Source organism: Triturus cristatus, chromosome 2_1 (assembly GCF_964204655.1).
Source record: "Triturus cristatus chromosome 2_1, aTriCri1.1, whole genome shotgun sequence".
Taxonomy (NCBI): Eukaryota; Metazoa; Chordata; class Amphibia; order Caudata; family Salamandridae; genus Triturus; species Triturus cristatus.
Genome location: NC_140581.1, coordinates 290,472,819 through 290,494,347, shown reverse-complemented (window position 1 = coordinate 290,494,347; position 21,529 = coordinate 290,472,819). Strand labels below are relative to the sequence as shown.

The window sequence follows — 21,529 nt, the reverse complement described above, 5'->3', positions numbered from 1 at the left end:
CCTGTGCTAGATGGAAGGCAGTACTTGTTCAATAGATGTACAATCTGAAGATAGCCAAAAAAGGACGGCTTACACCGGTCTCCACATCTAGCTTGGACCTCCTGCCAATTAATGCATCTCACTGCAATTATAAAATGACCCAGCTCTTTCAAACCGTTGGCTTCCCAAAATCTTAAATGGCTATTCTGGATTTGTAGGCCTATGCTTTTACATTCGGAAAGCTGCAAGTACTCGTACCCGGTAGCGTGAGCCTTCAAGGAGTAAAAGTTCTGCAGTCTAACGCGAAACTCCTGCAGCGTCTTGTATCTAGTTTTTGGGGAAGTTTTGCTGTTTTTATAAAAACTGGAATCTGAGACCCGGCTTCCTGTATCATCAGGTCCAGAAAAAAGCTATCCAAGAGTCCCTTCCTGTCCATTAGACTTGCTATTATATCTCGAAAGGATGCGTCATAGTACGTGCAGAACTGGAAAAAAAAGCGTGCCCCCCCCAATTATTATCGAGTTGGAGTAGAGAGAATTTTACCCTAGGTGCCTTCTTATTCTAGATAAATTGTCTAAAGATTGTTTCCAACTCTTTGAAATTCGCCGCATTGATTTTAAACGGTACGTTTGTAAAAAGAAAAATTAGTAACAGTAAAATCGACATATTTATAAGGGCTATACGACCGATCAATGTGAGGGGTAGAAGTATCCACTTATCAAGTAAGTCTTTAAATTTTTTCAGCATGGCTTCATAATGTAATTTATAAATTTCTGCATATTGATTTGTGATGTATATCCCCAGATATTGAATCTGATCAAGGGAAAGAACCTGCCGCTTTAGATTATCTGGGGGAAAATCCCTAGCAGCATTAAATAGCAGAAATTTCTGTCTTTTTATGATTGATTTTATACCCCCAATTAATTAAAACTGTGCATATTCTCTTAATGTCGTTTCAATATTCAGTTTTTCTGGTCTAAGATTTAAAATAATGTCCTCTGCGAACAGTTTCAAATTCGACATTCCTGCTATTGGTGTTTTGATCTCCAGGTGGTTGCGGATCCTAATGTTCAGTGGTTCAATAACAAATTTAAATAATACGGGAGATAAGGGACACCCCTGTCGGGTACCCCAGTTTATATTAACTATACCAGCTAGGTTAGAGTTCATTAAAACCTGCGCCTGGTCCCCATGATATATATTCTGTAACATGATTATAATCTGTTGAGGAGGAATCCTGACACTTTCAAGCCCATAGAAGAGAGCATCTCAATTCACCAGATTGAACTCTTTCTATGCATCGACCATCATTATAAGAGCTGGTGTTTGATTAGTATTAAAAAAAAAGTCCAGTGCTTGAACTATGAATCCCGTGTTGGATGACATCGACCTGCCTGTCACGATCCCATACTGTGCAACTGAAGTGAATCGGTTTGCAAGCAGCAAGCAGATGGGCCTATATGAATTCACATCTCTGGGATTTCACCATTCTTAACAAAGCTAACAATGGAAGATTCTTTAAAAGTTATTGGAACTGCCTTAACATAGTTAAAAAGCTCAAGCAAAAATGGTACTAACGCGTCCGAAAATGCCTTGTAGAATTCTGTCGGAAGGTCCATCATTACCACAGGCCTTCCCTCCTGGTATTGAAGCTAAGGCCTGCTGAATTACAGCTGCAGAAATATCTGCAGTCATCTCTTCTTTCTGCGCACTTGATATCTGTGGTAGGTTTATAATGTAAAAATATTGCTGTATTTCTTCTTTCGACACCCTATATTTGGTTGCATATAGTTCACTGTAATTATCTAGAAATATTTTAGCAATTCTCTCCTTTTCGGACATTTAGGTCCTCGTCCCTGGCTCCTGAAGTTCATTAATTGCTGTGGCTTCCTGCTTTACCTTGGTTGACTAAGCTAAAAAAGGTCCTATCATTTGACTTTCCTCTTAAACTCTCTCCTGGTATGACCGCAAGCTATTTATTTCTTCTATAATAAAGAACTCCCTTAACAGTTTGGCTTTATGAAACTGCCCCTTTGCTAGATTTCGATACCCCAGGGAGCTATTTTTCCTCAACAAAGCAGTGTCAACTGCCTGCTTAAGTTCAGCTATACGCGACCTTTGGGTTTTTGTTTGTACAACCATAAAAGCCATCATTTGCCCCCGTACTGCGGCCTTTAAAGCCCCTCCAGTCAGAGAAGCGCGTTGCTGTACCTTTATTAACCTGAAAGAACTATTTTTTTCATTTTCCCATGCTATCGATCCATTGCTGATTTGTCAAGAGGAGTCGCTCCATCTGCCACCTGGATCTTTCCCTATTTCTTACATCTAATTTGATTTCCATTTGAACCAGCGAATGATCGGAAATGAGCTGGCCCATATTTCTGAGTTAAGACAATTCAGAGAGTGAGAGATAAGAAAAAATCAATGTGAGAGGTTGACTGGTATTGACGGGAATAGTAAGTATATTGCAAAATCTCCCCATGACTCTTTCGCCAAGGATCGATTAATTGATAATCTTGTTTTAATATGTCTATTATTTTTTTAATCCTAGGCTTCAGTTGTTTCTTTGTTTTATTCAGCGTTTCCTTTCACAAGTCTTGAACAAATTGAAGTCTCCCCTTAAAATTATGGGACCCATCGCCCCTCTAGCTAGATTGTTGATCTTCAAGATAGCTGTGGGGTCATCTACAATTGGTGCACAGTAATTCACAAAATTAAATGTATTCCCATTAACCCTAGCTGTAACCATCTACCATAGGGGTCTCTATGGACTCGAGAAATCTCCCATTCTATACCTTGTCTAAAGTAAATGGCTACCCCACTAATTGCCTCCCCAGCCGAAGCAAAATATGCCTTAGAAAACGATTTAGGGATGAAGAGTATTTGTCTTAAGATGAGTTTCTTGAAGAAACTGAATTTGTGGTGAAAATGAAGTTAACCATCTTATTAGCCCTCTGTATTTTTGCTTGTTTTTTATTTTATTTTTATTTATTCATTTAGTGTTTTATAGAGCGCGAACCAGACCCGTGAGGGTATCAGAGCGCTTTACAGTAGTAACAGGTGGGATACAAGGATATAAGGGGGAAGTGATCCAAAGGGATAGGGGCAAGTAGATGCAATATATTGGTAAAACAAACAATCATAATACCCAGATACATTTTGGGGTAAGAACAAATCGATACATTGAGCTAGAAAAAACCCGGGAGGTTTGTTCGGAAGTGCTGGGTGGGTATCATAAGAAGAAAAGGCCCAGGCATAGTGCCGAGGCGATAAGTGAAGCCAGGTTACGGAGGCGATTGTAACGTGAGTGTTAGGAGAGGAAATTGCACATTAGGAAAGTTTTGGCCTCCTTTTTGAAGTGAGCTAGAGACGATATTCTTCTGATGTCGGGTGGGAGTGAATTCCATATTCTTGGGGCAGCCCCAGAGAAGGCCCGATTTTACGTTCTTTTTTTCCTGAAGCGTGCGGGTTGGAGCAAAAGGTCTCTGGAGGATCGTGGGTTTCTGGCTCCTCCGAATATCATGAGTTTTTGGGCGAGAAATGCAGGGGACTTGGAGTAAAGAGCCTTGTGGGTGATGCAAGCCAGCTTAAATTGGATTCTGGCCTCAAGAGGAAGCCAGTTCAGAGCCTTAAGGTGGGGCGAGATATGGTCGAACTTCTTAGAGCCAGTTAGATGTCTGGCGGCGGCGTTGAGGCAGGCTTTCAAGGGTGCCAGAGAGATCTTGGGTAGGACTGCGAGGGTGGAGCAACCATACTCCAGCCTAGAGATGACTAGAGCCTGAATTGCCAATTTTAGATCTGGGGTGTCGAGGAATGGTTTCAGGTTTCTTAGGTAGTGCAAATGAAATCTGGCAGTTTTGGCAATCGAGTTGATATGGCCACGCATGTTCAGGTTGCCGTCTAAGGTGATTTAGCAGAGTCCACAATGGTAGGAGAGTAGTTTAGCGCTGTGATAGCCTTGATCCATTCTTGAATGTCTGTATTGGCGTTAGGTGGTGAAATTAAGAGGAACTCCATTTTTTTAGCGTTGAGTTTAAGCTGGTTAGATGTGAGCCAGTTAACAGCCAACTTCAGGGCCTCATTCAGGAAGCGAATGTCCTCTGGAGAAGAGATTTTGATGTAGAGCTGTGTGTCGTCGGCATACATGTGGTAGAAGATATTGGCAGTGCGCAGCACCTCTGAGAACGGTTCAAGGTAAAGATTGAAGAGAATAGGGGACAGGGTTGATCCTTGAGGGACTCCAACTGTGATCGGCAGGGAAGCGGACAGGTTGCCGTTGATCAGGACTCTCTGTGACCGATTCTGGAGGAAGGACCTAAACCAAGCAAGAACAGTGCCATCTAGGCCCATCCTAAATTTGAGGCGATTAAGCAGAATTTCGTGGTTAACCGTATCGAAGGCCGAGGATAGGTCCAGGAGGATTAGGAGACAGGTTTTGCCTTGGTCAAGGGCTTGAAGGGCATCATCCACGATGTGGAGGAGTGTGGTTTCAGTGCTGTGCCCAGGTCTGAACCCGGATTGCAAGTCGTCTAGTAGGTGGAAGCTGGTAATGTGATAACTCAGCTGCTGTTGTACACATTTTTCCAGCACTTTAGCTAGGAGTGGGATATTGGAGATAGGTCTGTAGTTGTCAGGTGAGGCAGGATCTAGCATAGGTTATTTTTAAATGGGGACAACCTGTCCGGCTTTGAGAGAGTCAAGTATCGATCCCTGTAAGAGGAAGGCGTTGATTATTGCAGTCCAAGAGAGGATGATAGCCTGAGAGGTAGCGGCTAAGCAGTTTGAGGGGAGAGGGTCATTGAAGTGATTGTTGGGGTTTAAAGAGGATAGAATTTTTTAGACGGATTGTTCATCATAGACTTTAAAGTTGGACCAGAGCGCTTGGTTTTTGAGGGAAGTCTGGGAGGGCGGCACGGAGCTAGGTAGCCGATATGAGTTCCTTTCCAAGGGCAGATATTTTATCACAGAAGAAGGAGGAGAATTGCTCGCCTAGGATAGGAGAGATAGGGGTTTCTTTGGACGTTTTAGCCAGTTTGTTGGATTGGTGTTTGACCAACTCAAATAATTTGCGAGGTCTGTTCTTGGCGTTATCCAGTTCTGATGTGAAGAATTCTTTTCTAGAGTCGATGATTTTCTTGTTGTAGGCGTTTCTGGCCTGGCGGAGAAGTTTAAGATGGGCTGCTGACGGGTGCTTTTTCCAGTTCCGTTCTGTTTGCTGGAGGGACCTTCTCTCATTATTGAGGGATCCGTTGAACCAGGGGTTCCTGTCTTTGATCTGGGTTCTTTTTAGTTTTAGCGGAGCAAGGTCATCGATAATGTTGGATATAGTAGTGGAATAATGTTCAGTGAGGTTGTCGACCGTGGTGAGGTGTGGGGGGGTCAGTTTCACAGCGGGCAGCCAATTTCTCGTGGTCAAGGTTCTTGGTGTCTCTGATCCATCTTTTGCGGACCACCAGTTGCGGTGTCCATGTCTTGCGAGTGCCAGGCAGAAGGAAGGTAATAGCGTGGTTGTCAGACAAATCGCAAGGATCTATGGAGATGAGGTTGACCGCAGATTCCTTAGAGATGATCCAGTATAGAATGGCGCCTTTCGAGTGAGTAGGGAGAGAGCAGGCTTGGGAAGGGCTTGGTCGGCCAAGAAGTCTCTGATGGCGCTGACCTGCGGGTCCTTAGGGTCGTTCCAGTGCAAGTTACAGTCGCCAAGGAAAATGTCAATGGAGTTATGGGAGGACTTGGCTGTGATGATTTCCATGAGGTATTCTGTGAAAGTGTCATTCTTGCCTGGGGGGCGGTAAAAGATGTGCAGTCTGCACAGTAGGGTGGTATTGCTGCAGATGAAGAGAGCAAGATATTCGCAGGAGTCTGTAGGTTCGGCCAGAAGTTCATTGACAAGGAGGTAGATGCAGGCAATGCCTCCCCCCTTTTTTTTTTAATGCCTCTCCAGCCTTGCGATGTGATAGTTGGGTGGGACTAGAAGGTTTAGGCAGGGCGATGAGGATTCATTTAGCCAGGATTCAGTCAAGATCGCTAAGTCCGCGTTTAGGTTCAGGATGAGATTGGCGACATCAGAAGCATGCTTTACCGCAGAGCGGCAGTTAATAAGGAGACCGGATAAAGGTGGGTCGGGACGCGTGTCGTGCCTAGGGGCAGAGGTAGGAACTAGCGCTAGGTTACTGTTGACTACTCCTCTGATGTGGGGAGTAGCTAATCTGTTGGGATTGATTGCAACAGTGCGGATAGGTTGTTCTTTCATCGGGTCAGAGGGGCACAAGGTTTCATAGCTAGCGAGGAGGTCCAAAAATGTTTCCTCTGAGAGCTCAAGAGGGCTAGTTGTTGCAGGGGTAGGTTTGTAGGTTAGGAGGAGGGCCAGTACTTCTTCCTCTGCGAGGTGGCAGGGCTGCCTGCGAGGGCACAAGTGTCTCAGGGATAGCGGAAATGGGTGGAGAGGGGGCTCAGAGGAGGAAGTGGGGGGGTAGAGTTCTGCGAGAGCCTGATATTCGAGAGAGAGAGCCCGGTGAGGTGCAGGAGGTTCTTTAGGTCTGTAAGGGAGTTGTGGATGCTCAAGGTTAATTTAGTAGCTTTGCGGTGGAGAGTGTCTAAATCCCTAAAAGAGGGGTGCTCTTGCGGGCAGGAGGCTGATGGTATGGAGACGGAACTGGTGGAGTGTGCTGTAGGCCTAGTAGTGGGGCTAGGTCGACCAGAGTCCTGAGTTTCAATGTCCCCGGTGTAGGGAGGATTGGAGGTTGAGCGTTTAGGGAGGCTTCTGATGGCTTGTGCTGGTGGCCTGGTAGAGGGGCTAGAACGTCTAGAGGGTCGGGCCATGGGGGGTATCAGTATCCAAATCCCTAGGAGAGGGGTGCTCTGGCAGGCAGGGGGCCGATGGTATGGGGACGGAACTGGCGGAGTGTGCTGCAGACCTAGTAGTAAAGCTAGGTCGACCAGAGTCATGAGTTTCAATAGCCCCGCGGTAGGGAGGATTTGAGGTTGAAGGTTTGGGGAGGCTTCTAATGGCTTGTGCTGGTGGCCTGGTAGATGGGCTAGAACGCCTAGAGGGTCGGACCAATGGGGGGTATCAGTATCCATAGGAGAGGGATGAGTATGTAGGCTGGAGGTCAGGGGTGAGGGCATGTCGCGGTTGGTAAACGCTGGATGCATAGTAGGGGGGCTCTGTCAGCCTATGTTGGGGGCCCTGTCATGGGTGGATGGCGAGAGGCTGGGCTCCCTTGGTGGATTAGGTGGGGGAGTGTGGACGAAGGGGGGTCGTGCACATGTTTTTTAAGGAGAGAGAAGAGGTCCGCGAATTTGTTGTGGTCTTTTGGTGGAACTTGGATCAGGATGATGTCGTTTTTGTATAGGGTGATGGTGAGGTCAGCACGCAGGTTTGGGGATGGTGCGATCGTGAGTTTGCAGCCGAGTGGAATGTTCCTAGTTTTATATGCGTTGAGGAGGTTCGAGAATGTTTTGCGCCAGAGAGACGTTCTCCTGTAGTAGAAGATAAGGTCATTAATGATTGTGCCCTTGTCTGCGCTGGATCGTAGGTCGGAAGCTAGGGTTTCAGGATGCCTTTTCAGGATGGAATGGTTGAGGGATTTAGCGGCGGTTTTGGAGAGGTTGGGAGGATAGGTAACGTTGTAGGAGGTGTCGCCCGTGGGGGTCAGACCAGGTCCAGCCATGTTGCGGAGGGTGTGGAAACTTTCGTCCAGGAGGTCTGTTGAGAGAAATGAGGTATGTAGGTCGAAGTCCCCCAAATAGGTCTGCCCTATGCGCTAGGCTACCTAAAGAGTGCGCAGTAATGCCCAGATGACTTGCCCCCTCTAAGGGGTCCACGATGTAGAAAAGGACCAGAGGGTCAGATCACTAAGATTAGGGTATATAATGATCAGTGGGAATACTAGAACAGATTGAAAAGCAATGTCAAGATGGCAGCTACAGGAGTTCAACCGTCCTCTATCTTAGACCAAGATGCGCTTTGAGCAGTCCTCTTTCGCTCTCCATGAGGAGGGATATGAGAGGACAGAGAGATTGCTCAGTCCTCTTTCTATTCCCATGAGTGCTTTGGAACAGTCCTCATTCACTTTTTATGAGGAGGGGCATGTGAAGACATTTTCGGATTCCCAGGAAATTGCAGAATCAATTTCACAACACAGTGGCCGTGGTTTTTTAAGATGGCTGAGCCGGAATGGGTCAGAAGCCGCCATGTTAGGGCCAGGCAGCAAGCTACTGATAGTGAGAGAGGCACATGTTAAGAATCTGGACCCCAGCAGATATGAAAAACTGCTGCCAGAACAAGACAGGGCGAGAAACTATGGTCAGGGCACCAACAGGCATCCGCGGGTCCGCAGCGTGCGATGCAGTATGCGGTCATAGAGCGCATCGAGGGCAGCACAATCCTAGGGACTGGTTCGGGCGCTCGCCCAGAAGTGCAGAGATGAGCGTGAGACAGTCCAGGCCGCGGAGAGTAGTGCGGTCTCCGTACCGGGCTCAGGCGCTCGCGAGCGTCTATGTGGTGAATCTCCCGATCACCTCCTCACTCCGACGGCCTGCGAGAGCCCAAGCAAGGGTCCTTCCTGGGCAAGACCCCCTGCCCTCAACCAGCACCGGGTCGGGTCCCCAGTGGAGCGAGAGGGTGCACCCACCTGACTCTGACCGCGGAACCAACTGTGCCGGGGGCGGGGCCATCAGCGTTGTAGCTGTGGCAGGCTCATCCAGTCCAGCGCAGCACTAGCCTCCCGCGACTACGCAGGGGCGAAGCAGGACCGGCCAGCAGAAGCAGCAAATCCGGTCGTCAGCTCGACCGCCCTGCAATGGTGGGCTCGACGGGGTCAGAGAGGCACCCAACTGAAGTGTCCCAATGGCCAACAACTTAGTGCATTCGCTTTGCTCGTCCCACAGACTGCAGATGCAGTGCACTTTGCGGTCACCACAATGGAGCTGCAGAAGCGGGCCCGCCAGGGCCAAAGGGGAACTCACTTGATTTGTCCTGTGGCCACAGCGCCACACCAGCGCAGCTCCAGCCCTCCCACAAGTCTGCAGGGGCGAGTGAGACCGACCAGCAGCTGCAGCGTAGCTCGTAGTCGTTGCGTCCGTAGCGGACTCCTCCTTGTTGGACATACCATTCACATTGACTGTAATTATACAGACTTTAAAACCCATCCCCAGAGTTATTGCTTAAATTAAAGGTGTTGTCATGGATACATTTCTTGCCAAAATCTTCCCCTCTATGGTTCTGCTCATTTTTTCATCCTAACCCAATCACCTTCCACCTGTGCCCAACCCCCATCCCCCAGAGGAAGGAGAATAGCCCGTGGTGCCTCACTCCTCACCCCTCGGGTTGACACCCCAGCTCAGTGCCATGGTGTTGCACCCTACGTGATCAATTCCACCCCCTGCCCAGAATCCTATTGATGTACTCCATATAGTATTTCTTATCTATTTCCCAGTGGAGATTTATTGTAACAATTCCTGAGCCTCATCTATGTTTGCAAACATATGACATTTTCCTCTAACTAAGACCCTTAACTTGGACTGCTGTGCTAAAGCAGCCTGTGCGCCCTGGTCCTTGAATAGATACAGGAGTTTAACAAATTCCTTTCGGTGATGCACCACAGCCGTTGACATGTCGGTAAAAATACAACAATTGGAACCTTCATCAATTCAAAGTTGCTTCTTGCAGATGGCTTTAGTGAGACTCTGTTCATTAACCCTGTAGTCTGCAAAGTTCACCAAGATTGTCCGCTGCAAATTTGAGTTGGAAAATGGCTGAGACGGTACCCTATGAGCTCTTGTGATAGAGAGATCGCCTGAAAATTCTGGGATATTTTTTTTTAAATAAATCTTTCAATCCATTGGATAGTTTGGTCTCCTTCCGGTCCTCCTGTAACTCCCACTAGACGCAGATTAGACCTCCGGGAATGCTTTTCCAACTCCTCAAGCTTGTTCTCTAGTGGGGCTTTCTCATTTTTATCTGAATTAACTAGATGCTGCATATCGTTCATCTGGTCCTCAAGATGAGAAATCATGGATTCGGCCTCTTGCATTCTTGCTGGAAAGGTACTAACTGCTTCCTAAATTTTCGGCAGCCGGTGATGGAGGGATGTTATCTTGCTTGCTTGTGCTATCTTAAGTTCTCTTATCTCGTCCAGGATAGGGTTTAGCATAGTCTTAATATCACATTGCATAGAAGTATCTTCACCTTGCAACGGCACTGGTAGCTTGGATAGAAGCTTGTCTGGCTCTGTCAGTACCTCCATTTGCGGCCCTATCGCAGGACTTCCTTCTACATTTTCAGGATAGGGCTCTTGCTGGGGCCATGGCTGGGAATCCATTAAGACACAGATCTCATTTTCGAGGGGTCTAGTCTTGCCCTTGTTTTCTGAAGGATTTAAATGTAAGGTAGCAGATAGATCCTCTTGCAATATACTAGATTGGGTAGCAGCAGAAAGGTCATTGAAGAGAAATGGTGCAGTTCACGTTGTTTTAACTTCAGAGAATAATGGATACTCCTTCCCACAGGCCTGACTGATGGTGTTGTCCTTTAGATTCACATCCACTTGTAAAGGGCCATTCATCCCCGGGTCACCCCTGTGATCAGTTTCTCTTCATTGACCTTGCAGGCCCCGTTGTCTTCATTTAAAGTTTCCAGTACATCATTTTGCCTGGGGAGCTCTTCCTCGACACTTGTTCCCTCATCAGACAGCTCTTTTAGTATATTCTCTGTGGGTGTGTCTCCTGTAACAGCCTTCCTTCTGGACTGCAATGCACATTCTTCAGTGCCCAGATGGCTTGAGATTGCTCCAGAGCCATATCCTAATTTTAAGCTACGCTCGTCTTTTGCTGCTGATGCTACCTTCAAATGAGCTGTGCGTCCTTTCATTTTGTGACTGGCTGGGGTGTCCACATTGGCCAAAATATTTGGGATTTTTAGATGCTTTTCCATTATATCCAGCCCCTAGGTGCTTCTAAAAGGAAGATAAAAGGGACCCAAATCAGCGACCCACTGCTAAAAACAGCCTCAAAGATGTAGGCTCCTCTCAGGTTTTTTTTTTACTACTGGCATAAAACCTGGCGGTGACCCTGCCCGTCCAATGCAATAACCTCTTTATAGAAAGCTATTGAGGCGCTGTCATTTAATCGTGAATTGCCTTTTGTGATTTGGTGTACATTGTTTTAGCAGTTTTGGAGATAATACCCCAAAAAAACAAATTTGAAAAACCCAGGAATGCAGATCCTCTGCGGATAAACCCGCGGGCAATCCACGGTTCCGTGCGCTACAGCAAGTTTCTGATTGGCTGGCCGCACCTTCACAGAAAAGGTGTGGCCGACATTTTATATGTTGGGAAACGATCTCCGGGGCTGAGAAGTTGGTTGAATATTAAGTGAAGGGGAAGCCTGTGTACTGGGGTCGAAAATACCCCCAAATGTTTTTTTGCCATGCTCAAGATCTGCAGACTGCTCACGGGGCTCAGCACAGCACCCCATGTAAATCTGCGATGGATCTACAATCTCGCACGACTCAAAAAAATATAGACACTCTCACATCCACTTACATACCCATACAGTCATTAACCCAAACACTAACCCATAGAGACACTGTTAAACCTACACCCATATAGACACTCTTACACCCATTTACATACCCATACAGTCACTCACATATCCATACAGACTCTGTTACACCCACATTTACACCTATACAGACACTGTCACAGCCACTCACATACCTATACAGGTACTCTCACACCCATTCACATACGTATAGAGACTCTCTTATACTGACACACCCATACAGATACTCTCACACCCATTGACATACTCATACAGACACATTCCCACCTACTCACAAACCCATACAGGCACTTTCACAGCCACTTACATACCCATACAGACACTCTCATACCCACTCACATTCCCATACAGACACTCTCACATCCTCTTACATACCCATACACTCACCCACACATTAACTTACCCATACAGACACTGTTACACCCACATCTACATCCATTCAGACACTCTCACACCTAATCACAAATTCATACGGGCACTCACATCCACGTATGTAACCCTACAGACACTCACCCACACACTCATGTATCCATACATACAATGTTATACCCACGCTTATACCTATATGTTATAGTTAGGAAATAGAATTTTTTTAAACCTTAGAAATTCACTGAAAAAAACAAATTACTGATGAAATCTCAAATAACATCACTGATAACATCATCAAGTGAGTGCAAGCGTTCATGAGTTTTAAACATATATACTAACCTACTACAAAAGTTAATTAGTATAATAGGTATACTAGTAATGAGTGCTACTATTTCTAAATTATGTGATCTGAGTAGCTGTGTGACTGTCTGTATCGGTGTATGAGTGGGTGTCTGAGTGCCTGTATGGAAGTGTGAGTGGTGAATGGGTGAGCGAGTAGGTTTCTGAGAAGCTGTGTGAGTGGTTGTATGATTGTGAGTGGTTTTGTAAGGGGTTATTTGTTTGTGTGTGTGTTTGTATGGATGTGTGAGTGGTTGTGTGGGTGAGTGGGTGTGTGAGTGGTTGTATAGGTTTGTAAGGTGGTGTGTGAGTGGTTGAATTGGTGTGTGATTGGGTGTGTGTCTTGTGGTGGTGTCTGGGAGGGTATGTTAGTGCTTATGTGGGTGTGCATGTGTGAGTAGTTGTATGGGTTTGTAAGTGGGTGTGTGAGTGGTGTTATGGGTGTGTGATTGGGTGTGTAAGTATCTGTGTAGCTGAGTGAGTGGGTGAGTCAGTGTCTGTATGGGTGAGTGACTGCATGTGTAAGTGTCTGTACCAGTGTATGAGTGGGTGTGTGAGTGACTGTATGGGTGAATGAGTGGGTGTGTCAGTGACTATGGATGAGTGAGTGGATGTGTGAGTAGTTGTATGGGTCTGTGAATGGGCATGTGAGTGCTTATGTGGACATATGAGTGGGTGTATGACAGACTACATGTGGGTGTCAGTGGGTGTGTGAGGGGGTGTTGATGTCATCAGTGATGTCACTGGCCATGCCATTAGTGATGTAACATGTCAGGTCATAAGCAGTGGACTGTGGGGACGTAAGTTATAGTTAGCTCAGGTAACTATAACTACTGAATTTCTATGCTTTTGTATGAGCATGACTCCAAAGGCAGATAGCACATTTTTCATTTCTCCAGCGACAATCTCGAACCATAGTAACTCACCTGTACATTATAAAACACTGCTGCTCTTCTGGAGGGCTCTACCACAGTGAGCTGAAAATCTTGCTATCTCCCTTACATTAGGTTTTTATCCAAGTAGATATCATCGTCATTGACCACTATATTGCCCAAAGTGATAATATGTATGGTTACAGTGACTCTTTTAAGAGTATTTTAACTACGTCAATGATGCTCTGGATACACAACTTTCAGTGGAGCTCTTTTACAGGGCTATCTTCCTCACTTTCAAGATAAAGCAAGCAGCTGAAATTAATCAGTTTGGTCCTCTTCGCTGCATCCATTGAGTCCTTTTTTGGCAAGGATAAACTGCTCATCAGGGGGATTGATATCAAGGTCAACATTTCATACAACAAAAAGGCCTTCCTTCAGTGCAATAAAGTATACAAAAAGTGATGGATGGAATGCTTGAAATAATCTCGGCCACTGGTAATCACTCATTACCCATCCCAGTCCGTCACAATTTGCACACCATGCCACCTCAGTTTCAACCTAACCACATGCAGGTATTCCAGTAACACAGCGTGCACAGGACCCATATTTGGGTTTACCCATTCCACTGAGGGTGGCACATTAAAGTATACAAATAAGTGATCGATGGAACGCTTGAATTTATCTCAGCCACTGGTTATTAACTCGGAGTAGGGTCCCAGTCTCCATCGTTATCTAGCACACCATGCCGCTTCAGTCATATGCAAATTAGTCTTGACCCTACTCCAATAGGAATAGTCTAGCCTAAACTGCCAGGCCAGGTCCTCCCTGAACCAAAACACAAGCAACCCATCACCAGTTTCGCACATATATGATTTGTTCCATGAAGAGGCAGTGAATACAGCAAAGCCTAGCATAACACTCTTTAAAGATGGCAGCTGTATTTTAGAATCTCAGGCTGTTTTACATTACTGGTAATCATGTACAGAAATCGAATGATTTTGTAGCCTGAAAGGAGTGCCGGTCTGGGTATGCACAGCTTGCTTTCGATTTGAGTCCTGCTAAGACATAACTATAACCTTTCATTAGTCTGGGAGACTTTACATAAGCAGAGCTTCCGTGTCCACACTGAGGAAACACTGCAGCAGCCCTCCTAGGCAGGCAACTAAATTTCAAGGGAAACTCTTTTTGCACATTCAATGATGCAAAAGTTGATGAAGACAGTCCCCTGAGCCAATGCCAGAAGGGGGCTCACTCACGCAAGCCAATAATTGAAAAGGAATGACCCAGGGACCCTTTCTACATGTTATGTGCTTATGCGTTGTTTGTGTTATGTGTTGATGTATGTATGAGGACGAGCTATGCAGACAGCTGCACTATCGAGCCAGAATAAAAATAAAAACCTGAAAGCAAAAAAGCTAAATGCATTTTAAACAAGCTGTCATTTTAAATATGAACATGGTGGTTTTCCCTGTGTTTGACCACCTGCTCCAAATAAATCATGCAGGTCAGATTCTGTTTGACGACCTTTAAAACCTGACAATGTCACCTTTCACACAATTTCTTGAGCAGACAAAAATGGTGTATATATATTGTAGTGAGCAAGGCGGCAAGACCGCCGAAACGCGTCTAGGCCATCAACGGAATAAATACTTTTCTTTGATCAACTTACCCACGGAGTCAGCGCCTGTTTTCTTACTGTGACCTGGACTGGTACTATAGATATATATATATATATATATATATATATATATATATACATACATATACATACACCCACACACATACTATACGTGCAGACCACTGCATCGATTTTAATAGAAAATTATCCAGAGGTAATACATTTCATTCTGTTTTTAAAAAAATGCAATCAAATGATCTCATAATAAAATTGTCATCTTGTTGTGAAAGAAAACATGGGCAGTATCACCAGTCTGATTAAAAAAGATTACAAAAAGTGAAGTTTTTAAGATGATGCGATGCGCAATACTATTTTTTTTTGACTTGTACATAAAACTCAGCTTTATACTGTTATTATTGACATGTTTAAAAAAAGAAATCTAATATTGCCAAATAAGCTGCTTTATGCTGTGTGTGTGTATGTGTTTGCACCTGCGTGTGTGGGTTGCATGTGCGACATTTCTGCCCTGGTTTTGTTCTCTACATCAACTAAGAACAATCCTTTAGTTAAAGGAAAAAAAATGAAAAGTTAAAATGTTTATTTGCAAAAAAAGTCATTATACGCATATTTATTTAAAAAGTATTTATTTTGGTGCAAGAAAATAAAACTGCAAAAAAATATATATATCTTAGGTTTAAATCCTTGAGACCTCATATAAAGAACGGTTAGCCACATTGACATGTTACAGCGTTTTTTGTGGGTTCATGTGTTAAACATGCACTATCGCCCATGGGGAAATAAAGGAGATGTCAGTCAACGAGACAGAAAACAGCCAGTGTTGAAAACAGTTTAAATGCACATTCTTTTAAAGATTCCAAAAGGCCTCCGTGGGCCATATGATCGACAACGGAATAAGGAGTGTTTATTCCTGCAGTGACCTGCATGAGAAGTCCCAAGTCTTCTGAGGTTGTTTTCTGACGTGTTGGCGCCTGAAGGTGTCAGATGCTTCTGATGAGATTGTGCATGTCTGTTCCTTTGACAGGTTGTCCTACATGGACACATTCCCCTTTTTCATTCCATAAGACTATGGGCCTAATTACGAGTTTGTTGGTGTAGTCCGACCCATTCGTAAACCCTTGTTTATGCAGTGGTCGGAATCACGTGTTTGGTTGTATTTAATGCATCCGATAATTACCGGGGGTGTTAAATACATCACCGTTCGTTACATTTTTAGCAGGTCGAACCCACCGAAATTTAACAGAGGAAATGTGTCTGGCATTTTACCATACCATGCATATTTTGATGCGTTGAACACCCAAATGTGCATGTTATTTCAAGGAACTCGGATTAGGTGCTATTAATCGCACCCGGTAAATACCGTACCCCGTGGTATCGCCATTTTTCAGGTGCGACAAATAGCTCCTATTCTCGTAATCAGGGCCTGTGTCTTTTTAGATAAACATTTAACTCAGCACCATTTCTATATTTCTTGTGTAAACCTGATTCATGAGCTTTAAAAATCCTTCCAAAATGGCAGCTCACCGGCAGACTATTAGCAGACAGGCCCTCGCTGCTGGTGTTTGGGAGCAGGGTTATTTGCGTTTGCAGTGTGACCAACATTAAATCAGTGAGCATATTATGATACAAGTATGGTTAAGTAGGCGAAGGGAAGTGAACAAGTCTAGATTGAGGGGGGTGAAGGGTGAGCTGAGAAATGTGCTGTGATACAACGCTGCATTCTCAATGTCTTCTCCCTTTTTCCATTGCAGGGTGCATTTATGATAATGATTAGTGGATCGTGTTGGGCAGCAAAACATTCTTCTGAAGACATTTCAATGAACTACGAACATCGTACCCAACAAACAGAGCCAATATTAGTTTATTAACCTTTGATTTTCACAATTTTTTGAAGGGACAGTTCAACAAATCTGTTTTTATAATGTCTAGTGAACAATACATACATCGTTTTCATCCCTAAAGCTGTGACCATGTATGTTACCTTTTTATTAAGGCAAGACCTAAATATTTTGCTTCATGTACACTGTTAAATATCTTCCTCGCAAGTGGACTATTTCGCCTCTGTCCTACCTCAGGGTTGTCCAAAGTAGGTCGGGTTTCACTCCAGATTTTTGGGATAACTGCTTCCTACTTTTACTTAAATTTACATCAATCACATTTTTCATATGCCCAGATAACAGGACATGGCTTCAGCCCTATTGGACCTTCATTGGACACCCCTGTATTAAATACCCTTAGAATTTCAACACATCAGACTAACCCTGGTTTCAACAAAGGTGTCCAGTAGGGAAGAACATTTTATTCCCAACTCAGGTAGTTCGGAGTCTAACCCAAAGAACTCAGAGTCCAAGTAGAGAACCCGAAAACCTTGCAGAGTGCACAACCACACTCCTTGAAGTGGAGCAATGAATGACAATTGAGATTTCCCAGATATGTGGCACCAGCCAGCAGCGTCCTGATAGTTCCAGTTAATGTCTGTAATAGTTACTAATAAAAGCAAATACTTTATATTCTGGTACATATTATTGGGCTAAATGAAATACTGTGCAAAGATGGCACAGATGCATAAGATATAAAAGCTGCGCCGCTCCATCCTCAGGCTGTATTGATTAAAAAAATAATATATAAATGAAATAAATACACCTACTTGTCTCTGCCACCATGTTCAATGATAAGCCGTTGATAAGAAATGCAAATTTGTTCTCAGAATCTAATCGCAGTGTATGACCTTTCCTCCCCATCATGTGTTAAATATATAGTGTCTATAATGCCATTATCCTTATTGAAAGGAGACGTGGGGTGAATTTGCGAATGCAAAAACAACAGTTGATGGACAGAATGTAGAACAATGTCATACATTCACATCAGTACAGAGATCTGGGCCTAAATCCATCGTTTTTTTGCTCACCATGCCGTTCCAGTTTGAACCCAGCCATATGCAAATCGGTCTTGACCCTGTGCCTCATGGGAACAGTCCAGCCCGAACTGCCAAGCCAGGTCCTCCCTGGATTGGAAACAAGCATCCTAGGACCGGTTTCGGGGTTTCACCCCTCTTCAGCCAGGATAGCTTGATTCCAGTGGCATGGAGAGCACGGGACCCACGTCTGGGCATACCCGTCCCACTCGAGGTAACAAATGTAAAAACAACAGTTGATGGACAGAATGAAGAACAGTGTCATACATTCACCCCAGTACAGAGATCTGGGCCTAAATCCATCTTTTTTTGCTCACCATGCCGTTCCAGTTTGAACCCAGCCACATGCAAATCAGTCTTGACCCTGTGCCTCATGGGAACAGTCCAGCCCGAACTGCCAAGCCAGGTCCTCCCTGGACTGGAAACAAGCATCCTAGGACCAGTTTTGGGGTTTCATCCCTCTTCAGCCAGGATAGCTTGATTCCAGTGGCATGGAGAGCACGGGACCGACGTCTGGGCATACACTTCCCACTCAGGGTGACAAATGCAAAAACAACAGTTGATGGACAGAATGTAGAACAATGTCATACATTCACCCCAGTATAGCGATCTGGGCCTAAATCCATCGATGCCGTTCCAGTTTGAACCCAGCCATATGCAAATCAGTCTTGACCCTGTGCCTCATGGGAATAGTCCAGCCCGAACTGCCAAGCCAGGTCCTCCCTGGACTGGAAACTGGAATTTGCGGTCAGATGTAAAGTTAAATAATAGTTTACATATTTTTTCTCTCTACTGTCCATTCTCCAAATGACTGTAATAATTGCACATATACATCTATTGTGAATGATGACTTACCAGGCCCACCAGAAGGTGGCACAGTTCTCGAAGGGGTTAGATGTATGCTGCTGAAGTGCAGTGGGAAGAGTGAGAAGGAGAAACATGACAAGGGAACTCTTAGGGCTCTGTGAATAAAGTTACTTTCTGTTCTTGCTGCTGCCCTGATTATCCTGATATTAGGGGCAGCAAGCACCCCAAACCAGAGAGCAAGTGAGAGGTTATTGTGAATAGACATGCATGGCCTGCCTTGATGTTTCCAGACAGAAGAGACAACAGCAGACTAGAGATTAAAGAAGACAGTGCAGCTCATGAGCAAGAACCACTCGAGTTGAAGTGAGGAGGACACAAATTAACACTTTGGAGTGTCCGGTTTAGCGTGCCTTCCGTCAGTTAACTCACTACCATTACATAAATGAAATATAAAATGGAGCACAAATAATATCTGGACTTGAATATAACATATCACTAAAAGGTCTGAATCCTTAAAAATGCATTAGCGAAAAGATGCTGTAGAAATCACAACTCCGTGTATAGATGTGTGAGACTTTTGGTTCCAAAGACAACGCTTTACCCCTATTGTTCTTTTAGACGTGCATGGGAGGGATGTGTTCCAGGAGCGCCAGCACTGCAACAGAATGTCTGCTTTGTAGCTAGTGTCACAGGATTCATTAGCCTAATGAGCCCCTAGCACATGGATAGGGAGCTCTGAGCGTGAAGAACAAGGTGCAGCTTGTGATCTGCTCTTCCTAGTCCCATGGTGAGACCTTTACCCAAAGTGTTGCTTGGTAAATCCTGGTGGGCCACCACATCTTCCACTACCTGTGTATCCAAGATGGCTCTACGAATCACCACCAGAGTTACAGGGAGATGCCCTGTACACTTGGCTTCAAAAGGAGAGATTGGGTGGGTTTTATGGTAGTGGGAGACTATTACTTACAATGGTTACTTTTGTTTGAACCTTCCAGAGACTCAATGCTTGAGGAATGTCTATGGAGACCATCCAGGAAAAGGGTAACTAGGAGGACATATTCGTTTTACCAAAAACAAACATACATGGAGATGTATACATTTACTGTTTCATCAGTCTACACAGATACAGCATACATAGTCTCATAAACATGCCTGTATACAGATATGGTATTTGTAATGCACAAACTAGTTAGATAGCACCGGGAATTGAGCATGAGTGCGGGCCCTTGTGAAACAATTTATGATCATTAACTATACACTAGAATATTCATGGGGTGTGATTCACATCACATACCACATGGTGACCTTCTGCACCCTAAAAGGGTGAGTCTACAAATGTGCTTTCAATTGCAAAAGTGTCAGGACTGTTCTGACATTAATGGAGATGCTGTTTCAGTACATAGATGGAGATGGTCTGTCTTCAGGATCCCTCTTTAAAAAACAAACAAATTATGTTTACAACCTGTAATGTCTTGGAATTCAATGTCCAGCCAAGGTGATTACATTCTGAGCCAGGGTATACAAGGGTGCCGTTGACTGTGGCTGTATATTAATATTGCAGGCTTGGAGGAGGATCCAGGATAGGTCCCTTATTAACTGTAAACTTATTCATCAAAATCTTGCTTTTTCTTCCATGCAATAAAACATCATAAAAAGGCTATTTTCAGAATTATTTTGTAAGTGCTATAAAGATGGATCACTTTCGTGAGTTTTTCTCAAAGAAATCTTTTTACGTGTTTGATGTAATCTATGACAGACAAACAATATCCCTTGGGGAAGAACTTTATACAAAAATGTCCTCATGTAGCCCACTACTTATGAAATCAAGTGTCTGGTTGCATTTGCATGATCACTCAAGTCTTGGAATGTCAATTGCAATCCACCCTTCCTCTCATGCCTCCCAATGTGTTTGAAAATGTGTGATTAATGTTAAGTTATATTTTTATTAAGGAGAACCATGATCACTATTATTATTCATAATTAGCATTTATTTGTTTCATGTGTAGCAATTGTTTATTTTATACAAGTGCATTAAAGACACCATGTTGAAAGCACACTTTGTTTTGTTCTTGCTGTGCATGTGATAGTATAGACCAAACAGACACCTCTCAAGGATCTGTAGTAACCAGAAATGACCTAAGCCATTGTTTCTGCTCTGGAAGCAGTTTTCACAGCTCATTAAAGGGAAGTACTGACAGGGTCTAGCTGCTGGCAGGTTAATGCCAATTGGCCTACTGGTGTTCAGACAAAGTGTAATTTTATTAAAGGCACTTTTCCTAAATATGTATTTAAAAAAACAACAACACTAATGAATAGCATTTCTAATAAACTTTAAAAAATCATGCCGGTAGCTGGTCACAAACTAAAGATTGCAAGACTATTATTTTATCTGAACCATTCCTTATAGGAGCAACTACAGCCTTGTACAGTGAAAATAGCCTTTGGGGGCTAGTCACCATAGGTACATTACAACACTCAATTCTTCCATGTACCACTTTAAACACTAGGCACCCTACATTGTGGGCCACAATGCCTACGTAGGGGTGGCTTATGTAAAAGTGGGGTTTGTTTCTGTAAAAACGGTTTGAAATAACATTTGCATTCTGCATAAGTTTATTAGAAACACTATCTATCTTGCTACCTCGGTTATATAGTGCACGAAAAAGGTCTACTCATACAATTTGCAAAAACCCAGGAAAAGCGTGTTAGCCTGCTAGGAGGGATCACTGACACAATATTGAAAACAGGAATATTGTGATACAATATTATTGTGTCAAAAGTATCCATTTTAAAAATCTATTGTTTCCCTATACTTAGAATGGTAAGTACAAAAATATGTAAAAAAAATTTGGTTTCACACTAATATTGTTAAAAAAGCATACAAAAATATTGTTTTTAATATATATATATAAAGTTTAAAATAGTAAATATTACATATTTTAATATGTAACATTGATATAATGTCACTTAAATAAATGTAACTAAAATGTAATACTACATATAAATATATACTTATATAAACACACACACATATATGTGTGGGTG

General features: G+C 43.9%; 1 protein-coding gene across 4 annotated transcripts in view; it reads left to right on the top strand.

Annotated features, from left to right (window-relative positions):
- FYB1 (FYN binding protein 1) overlaps positions 1-20,538 on the top strand; it is a 667,308-nt gene extending 646,770 nt beyond the window's left edge. For all 4 annotated transcript variants that reach the window (XM_085631140.1, XM_085631135.1, XM_085631137.1 and 1 more), the window contains one exon: positions 16,515-20,538. In XM_085631140.1, the coding sequence (XP_085487266.1) occupies positions 16,515-16,537 (23 nt within the window). In that variant the 3' untranslated portion in view covers positions 16,538-20,538. The remainder of the gene's footprint in view (positions 1-16,514) is intronic.
- The last annotated feature ends 991 nt before the right edge of the window (positions 20,539-21,529 follow it).